Source organism: Myodes glareolus, chromosome 3 (assembly GCF_982192425.1).
Source record: "Myodes glareolus chromosome 3, mMyoGla1.1, whole genome shotgun sequence".
Lineage (NCBI taxonomy): Eukaryota > Metazoa > Chordata > Mammalia > Rodentia > Cricetidae > Myodes > Myodes glareolus.
In genome coordinates this window covers 42,382,853-42,395,465 of record NC_142028.1, presented here as the reverse complement: position 1 = coordinate 42,395,465, position 12,613 = coordinate 42,382,853, and the positions used below count along the sequence as shown (strand labels likewise).

Genomic DNA, 12,613 nt, shown 5'->3' with positions numbered 1-12,613 from the left:
TTTTATGCTAATGCTGAGTCAGGAAGCCTTTTCTTAGAGGAGCCACACCGCTTGCTGCCAGCAAACAGAGCCTGTCTAAAAAAATGCTGCTACCAAGAAGCTGTGCTTAACTCTGTTCTTTTGCATCTTGAATTCCTTTCCAAGCTCTCTCTGTTTTTATGTGATAGTTGCTCCACACCAGCAGAGGCTGCTCGTTCATTTCCCAGCCATCCTGACCCAAATTAATTTCACCATTAATGACTGTAGCGTATTCCTAGCTAGCTCATTCATCTTTAATTAACCCATTTCTATCAGTCTGTATTGCTGCAAGGCGTTGACCAACCGCGAAGGTTCCAGTACATTTGTCGCCTTCTGCAGCTACGTGGCATCTTCTTGATTCTGCCTATCTCTGCATAGATCTCTGTTTGAATTTCCTGCCTGGCTTTACTCTGCTAAGCCATTGGCCCAAACAGCTAAATAAAAGCAACCAATAAAAGCAACACATATACAGAAGGACATCCCACATCAAGATATAGCAGGTGATAACTAGTGTTGAGTAGGCTGATCTACCAGATGAGTGATTCTCTGTAATAGGGAGCCCCACCTGGGAAGGCCATGGAGTTATTGTCTGCTCCTGTGTAATTTTTCTATAATCTCTTCATCTCTTCTCTAAAACTTCTTTTCTTCCCTAAGAATAGTTTTAGATGTTTCCCACTGCTTGTGTGTTTATCTCATTAAAATGTTCCATCTACAGGACACATATTCCTGGGTGGTCAACAAGATTGACTTTTTATATATGAAGTGTATACCATATATGAAGTGTATACCATATATAAAGTGTATACACACACAGTTTTGATACATACTGGGACATATTTCATAACTGGATCTATTTATCCCACAAGGACTGTAGGCACATAAAAACCTACTCTCTTCCTTTTTATTCAGACTAATATAAAAAATCAGTTTCTCCTTAATCTAACACAAACTGCACACAATTAGCTCACTTTTACCTCAGAGCAAGTTCAAACTAGACTAAAGGCTTTATGTAAATAGATCGTAAGTTTGAAACCTTACAGCTATGCACAAGGTTAGAGCTGCAGATGTCCATCCAAGGTTACTAAGAAAAACATGTCAATTCTTTGCTTGCCAGTCTACTAACAATAGACTTGTGTCTAAAAGTTGTCATTGGGTACTGTGCTTTCTCCCTACCCCACCCCCTGTCTGGTTGTGGTATTGCTCTTATGGCCTTGGGTACTAATGTTGCTGTGACAATGGCTCATCTCCTTAATTGCTTACCCTAGGAATGTGATTTTCACCAATGAGAAGGTAACTCTTGCAATTTCCTTATCCCTTCAAGGCTCCTAAAGGAGAAGAGTTCATAGAATAGAAGAAGTTGTTAGAAGAAGAAGCTAGGAAAAGTTAGATGTAGGACAGGAGAATTAGAATAGAGGCAGAACGATAAAGAAACTGTTATGAAAAAGTAATGAGTAAGAGATTAATTTTTTGCCCTTAGATCCCAAGACCCTCATTTGCTGTAGCATTCTCTCTGAACCCTGAGAGTGAATTGAGGTTGATACTTAATAGCCATCCTTAATACTCATAGGAGCTGTGCCCTTTCCTGAATGGAGATGAAAGAGAAGGGGATTGGGGGGTGGGGTGGGTAGAGGAGGATACAGCTGGCTTGTAAAATAAATAGATGAATTTTTTAAAAAAGGAAAAATAGGTGCAAATGCAATATTGATACTTGAAGATTATATTTATAGTTATTATTATTTATATTTATTATATTTATTATTGATCAATCTAACTTGAAATATTTTGTTTAGTCAGGTCAATTCAGTGAAGATATGATACCTACAGTGGGCTTCAACATGAGGAAAGTAACTAAAGGTAACGTCACAATAAAGGTACGTTGGCTTCTCATATTCTATGCATGTGTGTATTTATGGATGCATGCATACATGTATTACCCTGTCCCTCTCTTTATACTTGATTTAATTGAAGAATTTTCTGTTCCTCAGGTTTTACCTACTTTTTATAATTCCCAAGTAATGGTTGGATTGTTGCAAAGACTGTAAATCAGTTATTTATGTTTTCTGATAGGTTAAAGTGTTTGAGAGTTGAAATTAAGTTAAGTGTCCATAACAGTCAGTTTACCATGTGGGTTAGTACAAGTAACATTTGATATCTTGAGAATTCCAGAAAATAACAGTCCTGTCTTTAGTCTGAGCAGTGTTGTATATTGAAAGGTAGTGGTAGCAAATATTGTAATTGGTCTTTTTCTTCTTTATTAAGTCTAAAGTTTAAAATAAAATAGGAAAAGTGTAACTCATTTTTAGCATAATTTCTTATTAGCTCCTAGACTACAAGAATGTTGGGGTATTTATTTATTTTTCTTGTCATTCTGCAATTCCTGCAAGTTTAGGCCTCCAGCCCCGAACCATGTGATCATTTTACCCAGTTGTGTAGAGCTGCTCTGGCTTTTCTGATGACACTCCTCATTTTGTTGCCTGTGTGTCTCTATGCATTTTACCAGCGTCAGTGCTTAAGGTGGAAACTACTTTAAAGAAAGCCACAGCTTAGGAGAGTCATATGTCGTACAGTGCTGAATAGAGCAGGCAAAACAGTGAAATTATTATGGAGAATTGAGTCTGCTGCTACATAATTTAAAAAGGCGCACTTAAAGTTTAGGAGATCCTGAGCTGTCTTGGCATCCCAGTCTGGATGTTGCATGCTTTTGTAGATGTTAAAGTTGTTGTTATCTTAAAGTTATATATATCCGTGGTTAGAAATATATTGAGTAATAGTTCCTATCACATTGTCATATTTAGCCAAGTCATTGCTCAAGCGGAATTTGGATCTAGTGTTTACATATTTAGAATTCCAAGTTGAGAAGGGGCTGCCAGATTTCACGGATTGAGTTTTGGGTTTCAGGTTTTGGGAGTACTTTGCTTCTGTGACACTTGATATGTCTTTGTGACTGTTCTCCATTTACGGTAGTACCTTCATCATATGTGCTTATTAAGAATTGCCTTGTTTTGATTAAAGATCTGGGACATAGGAGGACAACCTCGGTTCCGGAGCATGTGGGAACGGTATTGCAGAGGAGTCAATGCTATTGTGTAAGTTGGCATGGGGTTTTTATTTTTTGTCTGATTAGTCTCTGAATAATGTAGTTATTTATGCTTAATGTAGGACTTAATTTCTTTTGATTAAAAGTTTCAGTATTGTAAATATTAAGAAAATTGAAAATCTATAAATAGTTCATTGAGATTCATAGATGGCATGTTGAAATGGCTTTGTTCTTAAGTTACATGATAGATGCCGCAGATCGTGAAAAGATAGAAGCCTCTCGAAATGAACTCCATAATCTTCTAGATAAACCACAGCTACAAGGAATTCCGGTAAGTTTGAGTAGTCTAATATTTTATATTTGCAATTATATATTTCACATTGAACCAATCTTGGTATCCCTAGAGATTGGTTTTAGGATTCCCTACTTCCCATAAGTATGGAGACCTGAAAATTTATGCTATTCCCCCCCCCCTTTTTTGTTTGAGATTAAGCTTTATGATATAACCTGGGATTTGTGATCCTGTTGCCTCAACCTCCCAAGTGTTTATAGGAGTCTCCTACCATACCTGGCTTCTCACGTCCTTTGTGGAAAATGACATAGTGTTTACATGCAAACAACATACATTCTTCCATGTACTTTGAATTATATTTAGATTACTAATGATACTTACTACAACAGATATGTTTTGTAATACTTGCTGACTGCACTCTTTAGGGAATGATGGCAAAAGGAAGTCTGTACATTCTCAGTGAAGTTACAGGTCCTCCTTCCCATATTTTTGCTTAATTTTATATTTGCCTTTTGAGATAGATCTCACTGTATAGACCAGGCTGGCCTTCGCCTTACTACATACATAGCCCAGGCTGCCTCCCACTGGACATCTTTTTTTTTTTTTGCCTCAGTTTCCAAGCACAAGAATTAAAATTCTAAATCTCTCGCCTGACTTCTCATGTGTTTTTGATGTGCAGTTGATTGGGTATGGAGCCTGTCGGTCTAGAGGACTGTTAATTTTATTTGAAATTAGTAAAATGCCATTCTTTTTAAATGGTAAGAGTACATTAGCTACAACATTATGAAATTGAGAAATTGAATTTATCTTCCTGATCTTTCTCTGCTACTTATGATATTTTCTCATTGAATGATGCAGTGTGTGGGCCAGCTTGTTGGGGTTTCTTTCCCGCCCAGTACCCCAACAAGCCAGCAAGTCCCAAGGAAAATCACACGGAGTCTACATCAGGTTATAAACTGATTGGCCCATTAGGTCAGGCTTCTTGTTAACTCTTATAACTTATATTAACCCATTATTCTCATCTATGTTAGCCATAATGGCTCCGTACCTTTCTCAGCTGGGCAAGTTACATGCTGTCTCTTCAGTGATCTGCGCAGGAGTGGCAGAGGAACCTCTCTGCTTCCCAGAATTCTCCTGTTCTCATTGCATCACCTCTACTTCCTGTCTGGTTTTCCCACCTATACTGCCTGCCTGGCCAATCAGCGTTTTATTAAAATATGATTGACAGAATACAGATAATTCTCCTGCACCAGAATGAATTATTTGAAATACTTTTGAAGATTCATTTGTCTCACCTGGTTGTGGTTGCTTGTGCCTATAGTTCTGTGCTTGCAAGCCAGAGGCGGTAGGATTGTTGTGAGTTCCAGGCCACCTGGAAAAGTCCTCTGTTGAATTAAAGGTCTGGTGTATGGGAGTATGTCCCAGTTCTGGAGTATGTTCTTACAAACTCGAGTCATCTTTGCCCTGTGACTGCTGGATCTTGGATATTGGACTGTCTATAGATGCTTTAACCAGATAGCCACCAAAGTATGTAGTGAGAGTGGTGCTCAGTGCTGGGGATCTAGTGATGGGCAGAAGTTGGTAGGAATACTGCATGCTGTGGGGAAGATACAGATGGGAAAAAACATTTAGTAGTACAGCTATGGTAAACAGTGTTAAGACAGGTGCAGAAGTCCTTAAGAATTGCAAAGATTTATGCAGTTCAAGGTGAAGGAAGAAGGATCTCTGAGTCTGTGAAGTATGAATGGAGGTCTGAAGAATGTGTGACGGATGGGATGGTTGGTAGGGAAGAGTTCAGGCACAGGCCCTTTGGTAATAGGAAGCCGTCTCCAGAAAACAGAGCCTTGGGAATGACTGGGTTGAGTGACATTCTGAGCTGTAGCTGGGACATTAGAGGCCACACAAGATAGTCTTGTGGATAATCTTCCACATATTTTAAAGGAAGGGAAGTGCTGTCTGTCACAGCTACGTTTTTTTTTTTTTTTGGTTTGTTTGTTTGTTTGCTATATTTCTATCTTTTGAGATAGAATTTCATTGTGTTGTGTGTGTGTGTGTGTGTGTGTGTGTGTATCTTTTTGAAAAAGATCTCACTATGTATATACTAGGCTGGCCTCAGAGTGAGTGAGTGATCTGTCTGTCTCTGTCTCCAGAGTGCTGGTATTAAAAGCTTGGGCTGTCATACCTGGCCCTCATACAGTGTATTGTTGTTTTTTACTTTTGTGCTCTTCTGCGGGCCTACCACCCAACTCCCAATAAATCCATGGCATTTTACTCTTTTTCTTAAATTATCCCATCTACCTTTTGCCTCTGGGCTTTTATTTTTTCTGTTTCTGTGTACCTTTTACTTCTTACTCTGTGACTTGCTATGTAGCTGCATGGCTGGCCTCTGATGTCCTCCTCTTCTTGTTTTGTACCTAGACCTCTTCCCAGATTTCTCCTCTTTATTCTCCTTGCCTGCCAGCCCTGCCTTATCCTTTCTCCTGCCTTCCTTTTGGCGGGTCAGCTCTTTATTAGACCAATCAGGTGTTTTAGACAGGCAAAGTAACACAGTTTCACAGAGTTAAACAAATGTGACATAAAAGAAGGCAATACACCTTCGCACCATTTAACAAATGTTTCACAGCATAAACAAATATAACACATATTTAAATAATATTCCACAGCCACAATGTATTTTATACTTTTCTCATTCACTCCTTCCTAGTCTATTCTCACCCAGCTTTGTACCTCCTTTAAAAAAGATTAGTTATGGTCCACTGAGTTTAGTTTATGTTGCTGTATTCTCATGGGTGTGGGACCATCCATTGGAGTGTGGTCACAGGGGCCACATTTTTAAGGAGAATTGACTTCCTCCTCTAGAAGCTATTAACTCTACTAGCTCCTGAAAACCTGTAGGAAAAAAATCAGTTGTCTCCCTTTTTGAATTTGAATGACACAGATAAACTCTTAGCTGTGAAGTTTTTTGTTTGTTTGTTTTTGTTTTTTTAAAGTAGCTCTGAGTAGAACTAAATATATGAGATGAGACCAGCCTCAAACTTAGAGACCCATCAACCTCAGCCTCACCTGCAGCTGTAAAGATATTTAGACTTTGGTTATGACTTTCTAGGATATCTCAGAATGTACATTGTAGCCTTAGAATTATTTAATGCTGAGAAGTAAGCCATTGGACATGTGTATGTGTCATGACTTGTGTTTGGAGGCCAGAGGACTACAACTACCATGTGAGTGAGTCCTAGGGATTGAACTCAAGTCATCAGCCTTTCCTCGCTGAGCCATCCTTCGGCTCCTAGAGTATCTTAGAATATTTTAAATGCAAGTTTGCCACAGACTGAATTGAGGCTGCCTTTCTGGTTGGTAGGTTATGTTATGTAATACCAGGATAAACTCATGCATGAAAGTAGTTTTGAATATTTAGATACTACATTGTGCCTCTGGTCTTTTTGTACGTAAGATTCACCCATAATATCTTTTCTTTTTAAAGGTACTAGTACTTGGAAACAAGAGAGATCTTCCAAATGCCTTGGATGAGAAACAGCTAATTGAAAAAATGTAAGTTGTAAGAAGAGTAATGTTGAGAAGCTTGTTGGTAAATTATAGACTGTCCTCTGTTTATTCAGTAATGATTATACCTTGTTCTTAGATGGATAAACTGGGCCAACCAGAGAAGTAAATCTCTAAACTTTTGTTAGTGGGAAAATATTCTTTTCATAGTAATGAAAATTAGTGAAATGAGTAAAGAGCAATGAGTATGACAGCTGCCATCCTTTTACCCATCTGTTTCTTTCAGGAATCTGTCTGCTATTCAGGATAGAGAAATTTGCTGCTATTCAATTTCTTGCAAAGAAAAGGATAATATAGGTAAGAAATGGCTGCTGGGTTTTGGAAAAAAAGAGTACTATGGAAAAAGACTTCATGTCGTAGTGAGTGGGTACTCACTAGGTGTCATATATATATTTTAAGGCAGGGTTTCTCTGTAGCTTTAGAGCCTGTCCTGGAATTAGCGCTTGTAGACCAGGCTGGTCTCGAACTCACGGAAATCCACCTGTCTCTGCCTTCTGAGTGCTGGGATTAAAGGTGCGTGCCACCATTGCCTGGCTATGCTTTATATTTTTAACTGAGGGATTATTACCCTAGGCGACATGTGGCAATATATGGAGGCATTTTCTTTTGGTTCTCATAACTGGAAGAGGGTAGAGACACAGATATTTCTAAACATCTCTTAGTCCCTACAGCAAGAATTAGCATAGAATCAGTAGCAGCAAGGCTGCTCTTCACTGTAGTTTTTAGGATGTTGTGTGGTTCTTTAAACCCATTACTTCCTTAAATATTCTTCAGTAGAATTTCAGTAGAAACAGGAAACTTTAGGAGGAAAAAAAATAATCTTTTATTACTGTCAAGAACTAGCCAGATAATTTTCTAAAGAAACAACAGCAACAACAAAACTAACTGGGCATAATGGTGAATACCTGTTGTCCTGGCTCTTGGGAAGCTAAGGCAGGAGGATTGCTGTGAGTTTGTGGTCTACCTCGGCTATATGGTGACTGCTAGGGTAGCTATGACTTGGTAGCAGGATCCTGTCTCAAAAAGAGGGGTGGGGATGGGGAGATAAGAGAAAGTCAGTCTTGTATTCATTAATTTAAGGCTGCAAGGGATTCAGCAGTGGTGGTGAGAATTGATTGGCGTTTGAGGTTGATCATGGCTCACTTGGGTACACTAATAGTCATTTCAGGGTTTGTGTATAGTGTTACTGAGGCTAAGGAAACCACTGTCCTTTCACTAGGCTTAAACTGAGCATTAATCAATGAATTGCTTCAAAAAGTATTTGAGTGCACATGGTTTCCTGTGTTTTACTGTCCCCTTCATGTGCCACAGGAAGTGATTAGATCTCAGGAAGGTGTCCTGGAACCACATGAGGAGAGTTTCCTCCTGTGACACCGACTGCAGAGAATCTTCTCTGTCCTCTGCATTTTTGTTTACTCTTGTGGACTCACTTGTCTTTGGGGTCTTAGCCTGTGTCATTGACTGCGGAGTACAGAAAGGTTTTTCTTTTCTTTCAGTTTCTTAAATATGAAAATGTAGTCATTTTACTTGAAGCTTCCTTTCCCCCTCTGATTTCACATTGTTGTCTATACGGAGACTGCTCGTTTCCTGACTACTCAGACTCGAAAGATCACACTGAAACTATATTAATTATAACACTGTTTGGCCAGCAACTCAAGTGTATTTCAACCTATCTCATATCTTAATGTAACCCATTTCTATTTTATGTTTTTCCACAATGCTTGTGGTTTGCTACCTCTTGCTTCTTGGGCAGCTACATGGTGTCTGCCTCCTTCAGCAGCTACATGGCATCTCCCTGACTCTGGCTACTCTGTCTGTATCTCTGTTCGAATTTCCCACCTTGCTTTTCTCTCTGTTTTGGCCATTGGCCAAAACAGCTTTATTCATAAATCAATAAAGCAACACATATACAGAAGGACATCCCACATCACTGGTGTGATAAAAGTTATAGAAGACTTGTGTCAGCAGTTATTAAATCATTGTTTTCCCAACTGTGAATAGTCACTTTTGTTCAGCTCCTGGCCCTAGTCTGTACTTGGTATGTGTGGTCTACAGCTTCTCTAAAGTGTTTTAGTTGGGAAAATGGAAGACTGAATTTACAATTATCTTTCAAGTTTGGAGGATAAGAGTGCTACATAGAATGGATTCTCACATAGCTTTCAGATCGTTAGTACATTTTAAAGAACTCAGGATGGCAGTTCATTGCTCTGACTTAGCTGCCTTCTCAGTCTGAATTTTTTCTGGCTCTCCTGAACGACTGTAGCTTTGACTGTATTGTTGATTCCATGGTAGTTGCTTCTCTTCTTCAGATCTTTAGAACTGAAATGCCTGCTGTCAGATCCTCTGGATGTGAATCACTTGGGAAGTAAACCAGTTGTGTCTGGCCATGGTGGTACATATCTTTAGTCCTGGTGCTTAGGAGGCAGAGGCAGAGGTCTCTGAATTTAAGGCTAGCCAGGCCAGAGATTGTTTCTTCCCTACTCCCTGCAGTCACACATGAGATCCTGCCAGTCATGCATCTTTCCGCTTCTCTATATACTGTGTTTGGATTGCTTCAGGTTTCCATTCTGTCTTGTCCTGTCAGTTGAACGGAGTCAGTCTGCATATTGCAGCCCTCCAAGTTGTTCTGTTGTACTTGTTGGCTTGCTGAAATAAGCTAATATAGCTTCCCTATTTCAAAATTTCCAGTAATTTCCTGTTGACTTGAGAATAAAGTCCTAACTTGTTAGCACCACTTTATTTACTGAGCACAACTCAAATACTTGCACTCCCTTAGACATTGTTTTAAAATTAATTTTTAGTACAAAAGCAGTGGATTTCATTATGATAGTTGCATGCACAAAAGTCATACCTTGCTCACATTCCTTCCTCTCTTTTGATCACTTACCTATTCCTGCTGGACTTACTCTTCCCCAGATAGTTCCCTTATCTTTGCTTTTATGGTTTTTGTTTTTGTGTGTGTGTGTGTGTGTGTGTGTGAGAGAGAGAGAGACAGAGAATGTCCAAATGCCTTAATTTTGTCCTTTATGGCTGAATAAAACTCCCTAGAGACATTTTGGTTGTCATGGTGGTACTGGCACATAGTTGTTAAGGCCATGAATGCTCCAAACCATTCTCTGAGGCATGGGAAAGGTTCATCTCATGAAATGATTAGTCAGCTCCAGATGCAACAAGAAGCAGGTTATAAAGCAGTGGCCTAGGTGTCAAGAGTTTGTGGGAACCCTATTTTCCGTGTGCCTGAGCCACATCTTAGCAGCCCTTCATGTTCTACAGTAGGGCATGCATTCTGAGACTGCCAGTCTTTGCATGACATCAAAGCCCAGGTAATTAATTTTATCTTTATTATTATTGTTAGAAGTAGCTTGAGGTCAGAGAGCCTTTCATATCTTTGCCGTCCTGGCAGTTTTGTTTAGATCCTGATTGGTACCAAGTTCATGTTCAGTATCTGATAGTTTCTCACATTGCCCTCTTGAAGCCCTGGTGATGGAGTTCAGATGCAGAAGAGACCTAGCACCTTGGACATTTTAAGTATTGTCTATGTGTTTAGTTTTGTAATGCTGATTTCTTAACTCTCACTTTCCCCTGCCTTTAGATATCACACTTCAGTGGCTTATTCAACACTCAAAATCCCGAAGAAGCTGAGACATCCTCTGACGTCTTCCAGTCCTTCTTGGCTATAATCCTAGAACTACTGTCCGTTCCTCTGAAGTACTTCCCAGAACATGGTCCTTCCTAAACCCAAGAAATTGCCTTTCTCAGAGTTTCTTTCTCATGTGCACTGCTGAAGATGTCTATTCCTATTCTTCATAACAAATCGGCTGGAGTTGTCATGATAAAGTCAGCACACACTAAAAGGCCTCACACACTTGTCAAGTGTGGAGAGGCCCTCTTTTTTTTCTTTTTTAAAAAACACCCACATTTTTGACCATCTTAAAGTAAGAAAATTGCATATTACCCTCCTGGTCTTTCTGGGCCAGATTTTTGTATTGGTTTTCAGTAAATGTCTACCTATTTCATTACAGAGTCCAGTAGCTTATACTGGTACTGACTTGATGCAGCATGGAATTCCTAGTGCCACACACAGTATTTAGAAAAACTTCAAGCCTGACCCATGTGGGATATAAACATATGTTTATCTCATCCCACACATGCATGTGAAATGTAGAGTTACACTGTAGAATAATTGATCTGCCAAGAGTTAGCAGAGGTACCAGGTCAGCACAGTGGGTTCCTTACACTGGAGACTTCCTTCCTGGTAAATTTTAAACATTCTGCTTTCTGTGACTCCTTTGTCACCAGATAGCATTTGGGGAGACGGGAAGAGTTACAACATGCTCTTTTGTATCTATCCAGATCGTTAGTTTTCTTCCCCCTTTTAACACACTTTTTTAAAGGGATGGGAATTGAAGATTTTTTTTCAAAAGCTTTCATGAATTTAGAGCATTCCAGCTAGTGTAATAAACCCGTTAAGAGTGTCTGACTTTGTATGAACACATGTCTGTTCTTTGTGTCCAGCCATCTGCCCTGTGCTACTGCATGACACACTTAACCCCTGACTCTTTATATCTAGTCATGAAGTTGACTTTCAGCACAAAGGATATTTAGAAACAAATTCTTATTTTTTCTTACCAACGTGAGGCTTGGCACTCTTTTCACTGGTGCCACTAGACTTCTTGATTGTGACAACTCTAGACCTGCCTGCTTAATCTAATCATGTGCAATGTCTACAGGTTGTTTAATGATTGGCCACACAGAGAACTGAGGAACCAATGCTGTTTATTGTTTGCTTCTATGATACAGAGCTGTACAAAAACTTACATTGAACATATTTTGTAGCTTAGCGATCTCCACTTACATAAAGGGACATATTAATATTGCTTCATTTGGAAGTTGTTACTCGTGCTGAGGTAGTGATAAAACCCTGTGGCTATACCTGCTTCTGTGTTGCCTCACACTGTGTGTGACTTGTCTCTTCAGTTAAGCAGCACTATGTCGGCAGTACATACTCAGATATGTTGAGCACTCCAAGTGTAGTCAACAGTAAGTTGTTTTAATGAATACCGTTTAATTTATAGACTGCCACGGCCTTAAAAATATTCTGTACAAATAACTGTGCTGTGTTGCACAGACACTACTTGTTTTCTTCATTCATGTTTTTATTGAGTAGAATCTGGGCTTCACAGTTCTCATTTTATTCACGGAAGCATGTTGCACTCTTCCCAGAGGATGGGATGGGTGGTTTGAAGGAAGGGATATTTAAACTTGCTCATGTAGCCCAACAATGGTCACTGTGAACCATTTCAAAGAATGTGGTGACTTGCTTGTGCCTAAATGGAGGGATTGGAATCAGAATGTGTAACTAAGTGGGACTGCATAGGTTTTTGTTAATTGACCTACAGCTAAACCTTAAAATGTTTGTGTGTCTTTTCATTGCTTTCCAGCATTTCAGGACATCTAAAAGCTACTACCAACATTTTCCTGTGCATAACCTCTGCATGTGAAAACCTAACAGTTACTGAACTTTGTAAATACGTAAATTTTTTATTTAGGCGTGGATGCATTTTTCGTCTGTTTACTGCTCTTCTCAGCTTTATTCAATAAACTTGCATTTTGAGGGTTGCATTGACAGTTTTACCTTAAAACGTGCATCCTGATGAAAGGTGCAGCTCTTGGGAATGGAGTGGAAAGAGAATTACCTGAGAAGG

General features: G+C 39.3%; 1 protein-coding gene across 1 annotated transcript in view; it reads left to right on the top strand.

Annotated features, from left to right (window-relative positions):
* Positions 1-12,527, top strand: part of Arl8b (ARF like GTPase 8B) — a 47,537-nt gene extending 35,010 nt beyond the window's left edge. Inside the window, exons 2-7 of the mRNA XM_048438529.3 lie at positions 1,809-1,889; positions 3,031-3,104; positions 3,293-3,386; positions 6,829-6,896; positions 7,135-7,205; positions 10,501-12,527. Of these exons, the coding sequence (XP_048294486.1) occupies positions 1,809-1,889; positions 3,031-3,104; positions 3,293-3,386; positions 6,829-6,896; positions 7,135-7,205; positions 10,501-10,550 (438 nt within the window). The 3' untranslated portion in view covers positions 10,551-12,527. The remainder of the gene's footprint in view (positions 1-1,808; positions 1,890-3,030; positions 3,105-3,292; positions 3,387-6,828; positions 6,897-7,134; positions 7,206-10,500) is intronic.
* Positions 12,528-12,613: the final 86 nt, after the last annotated feature.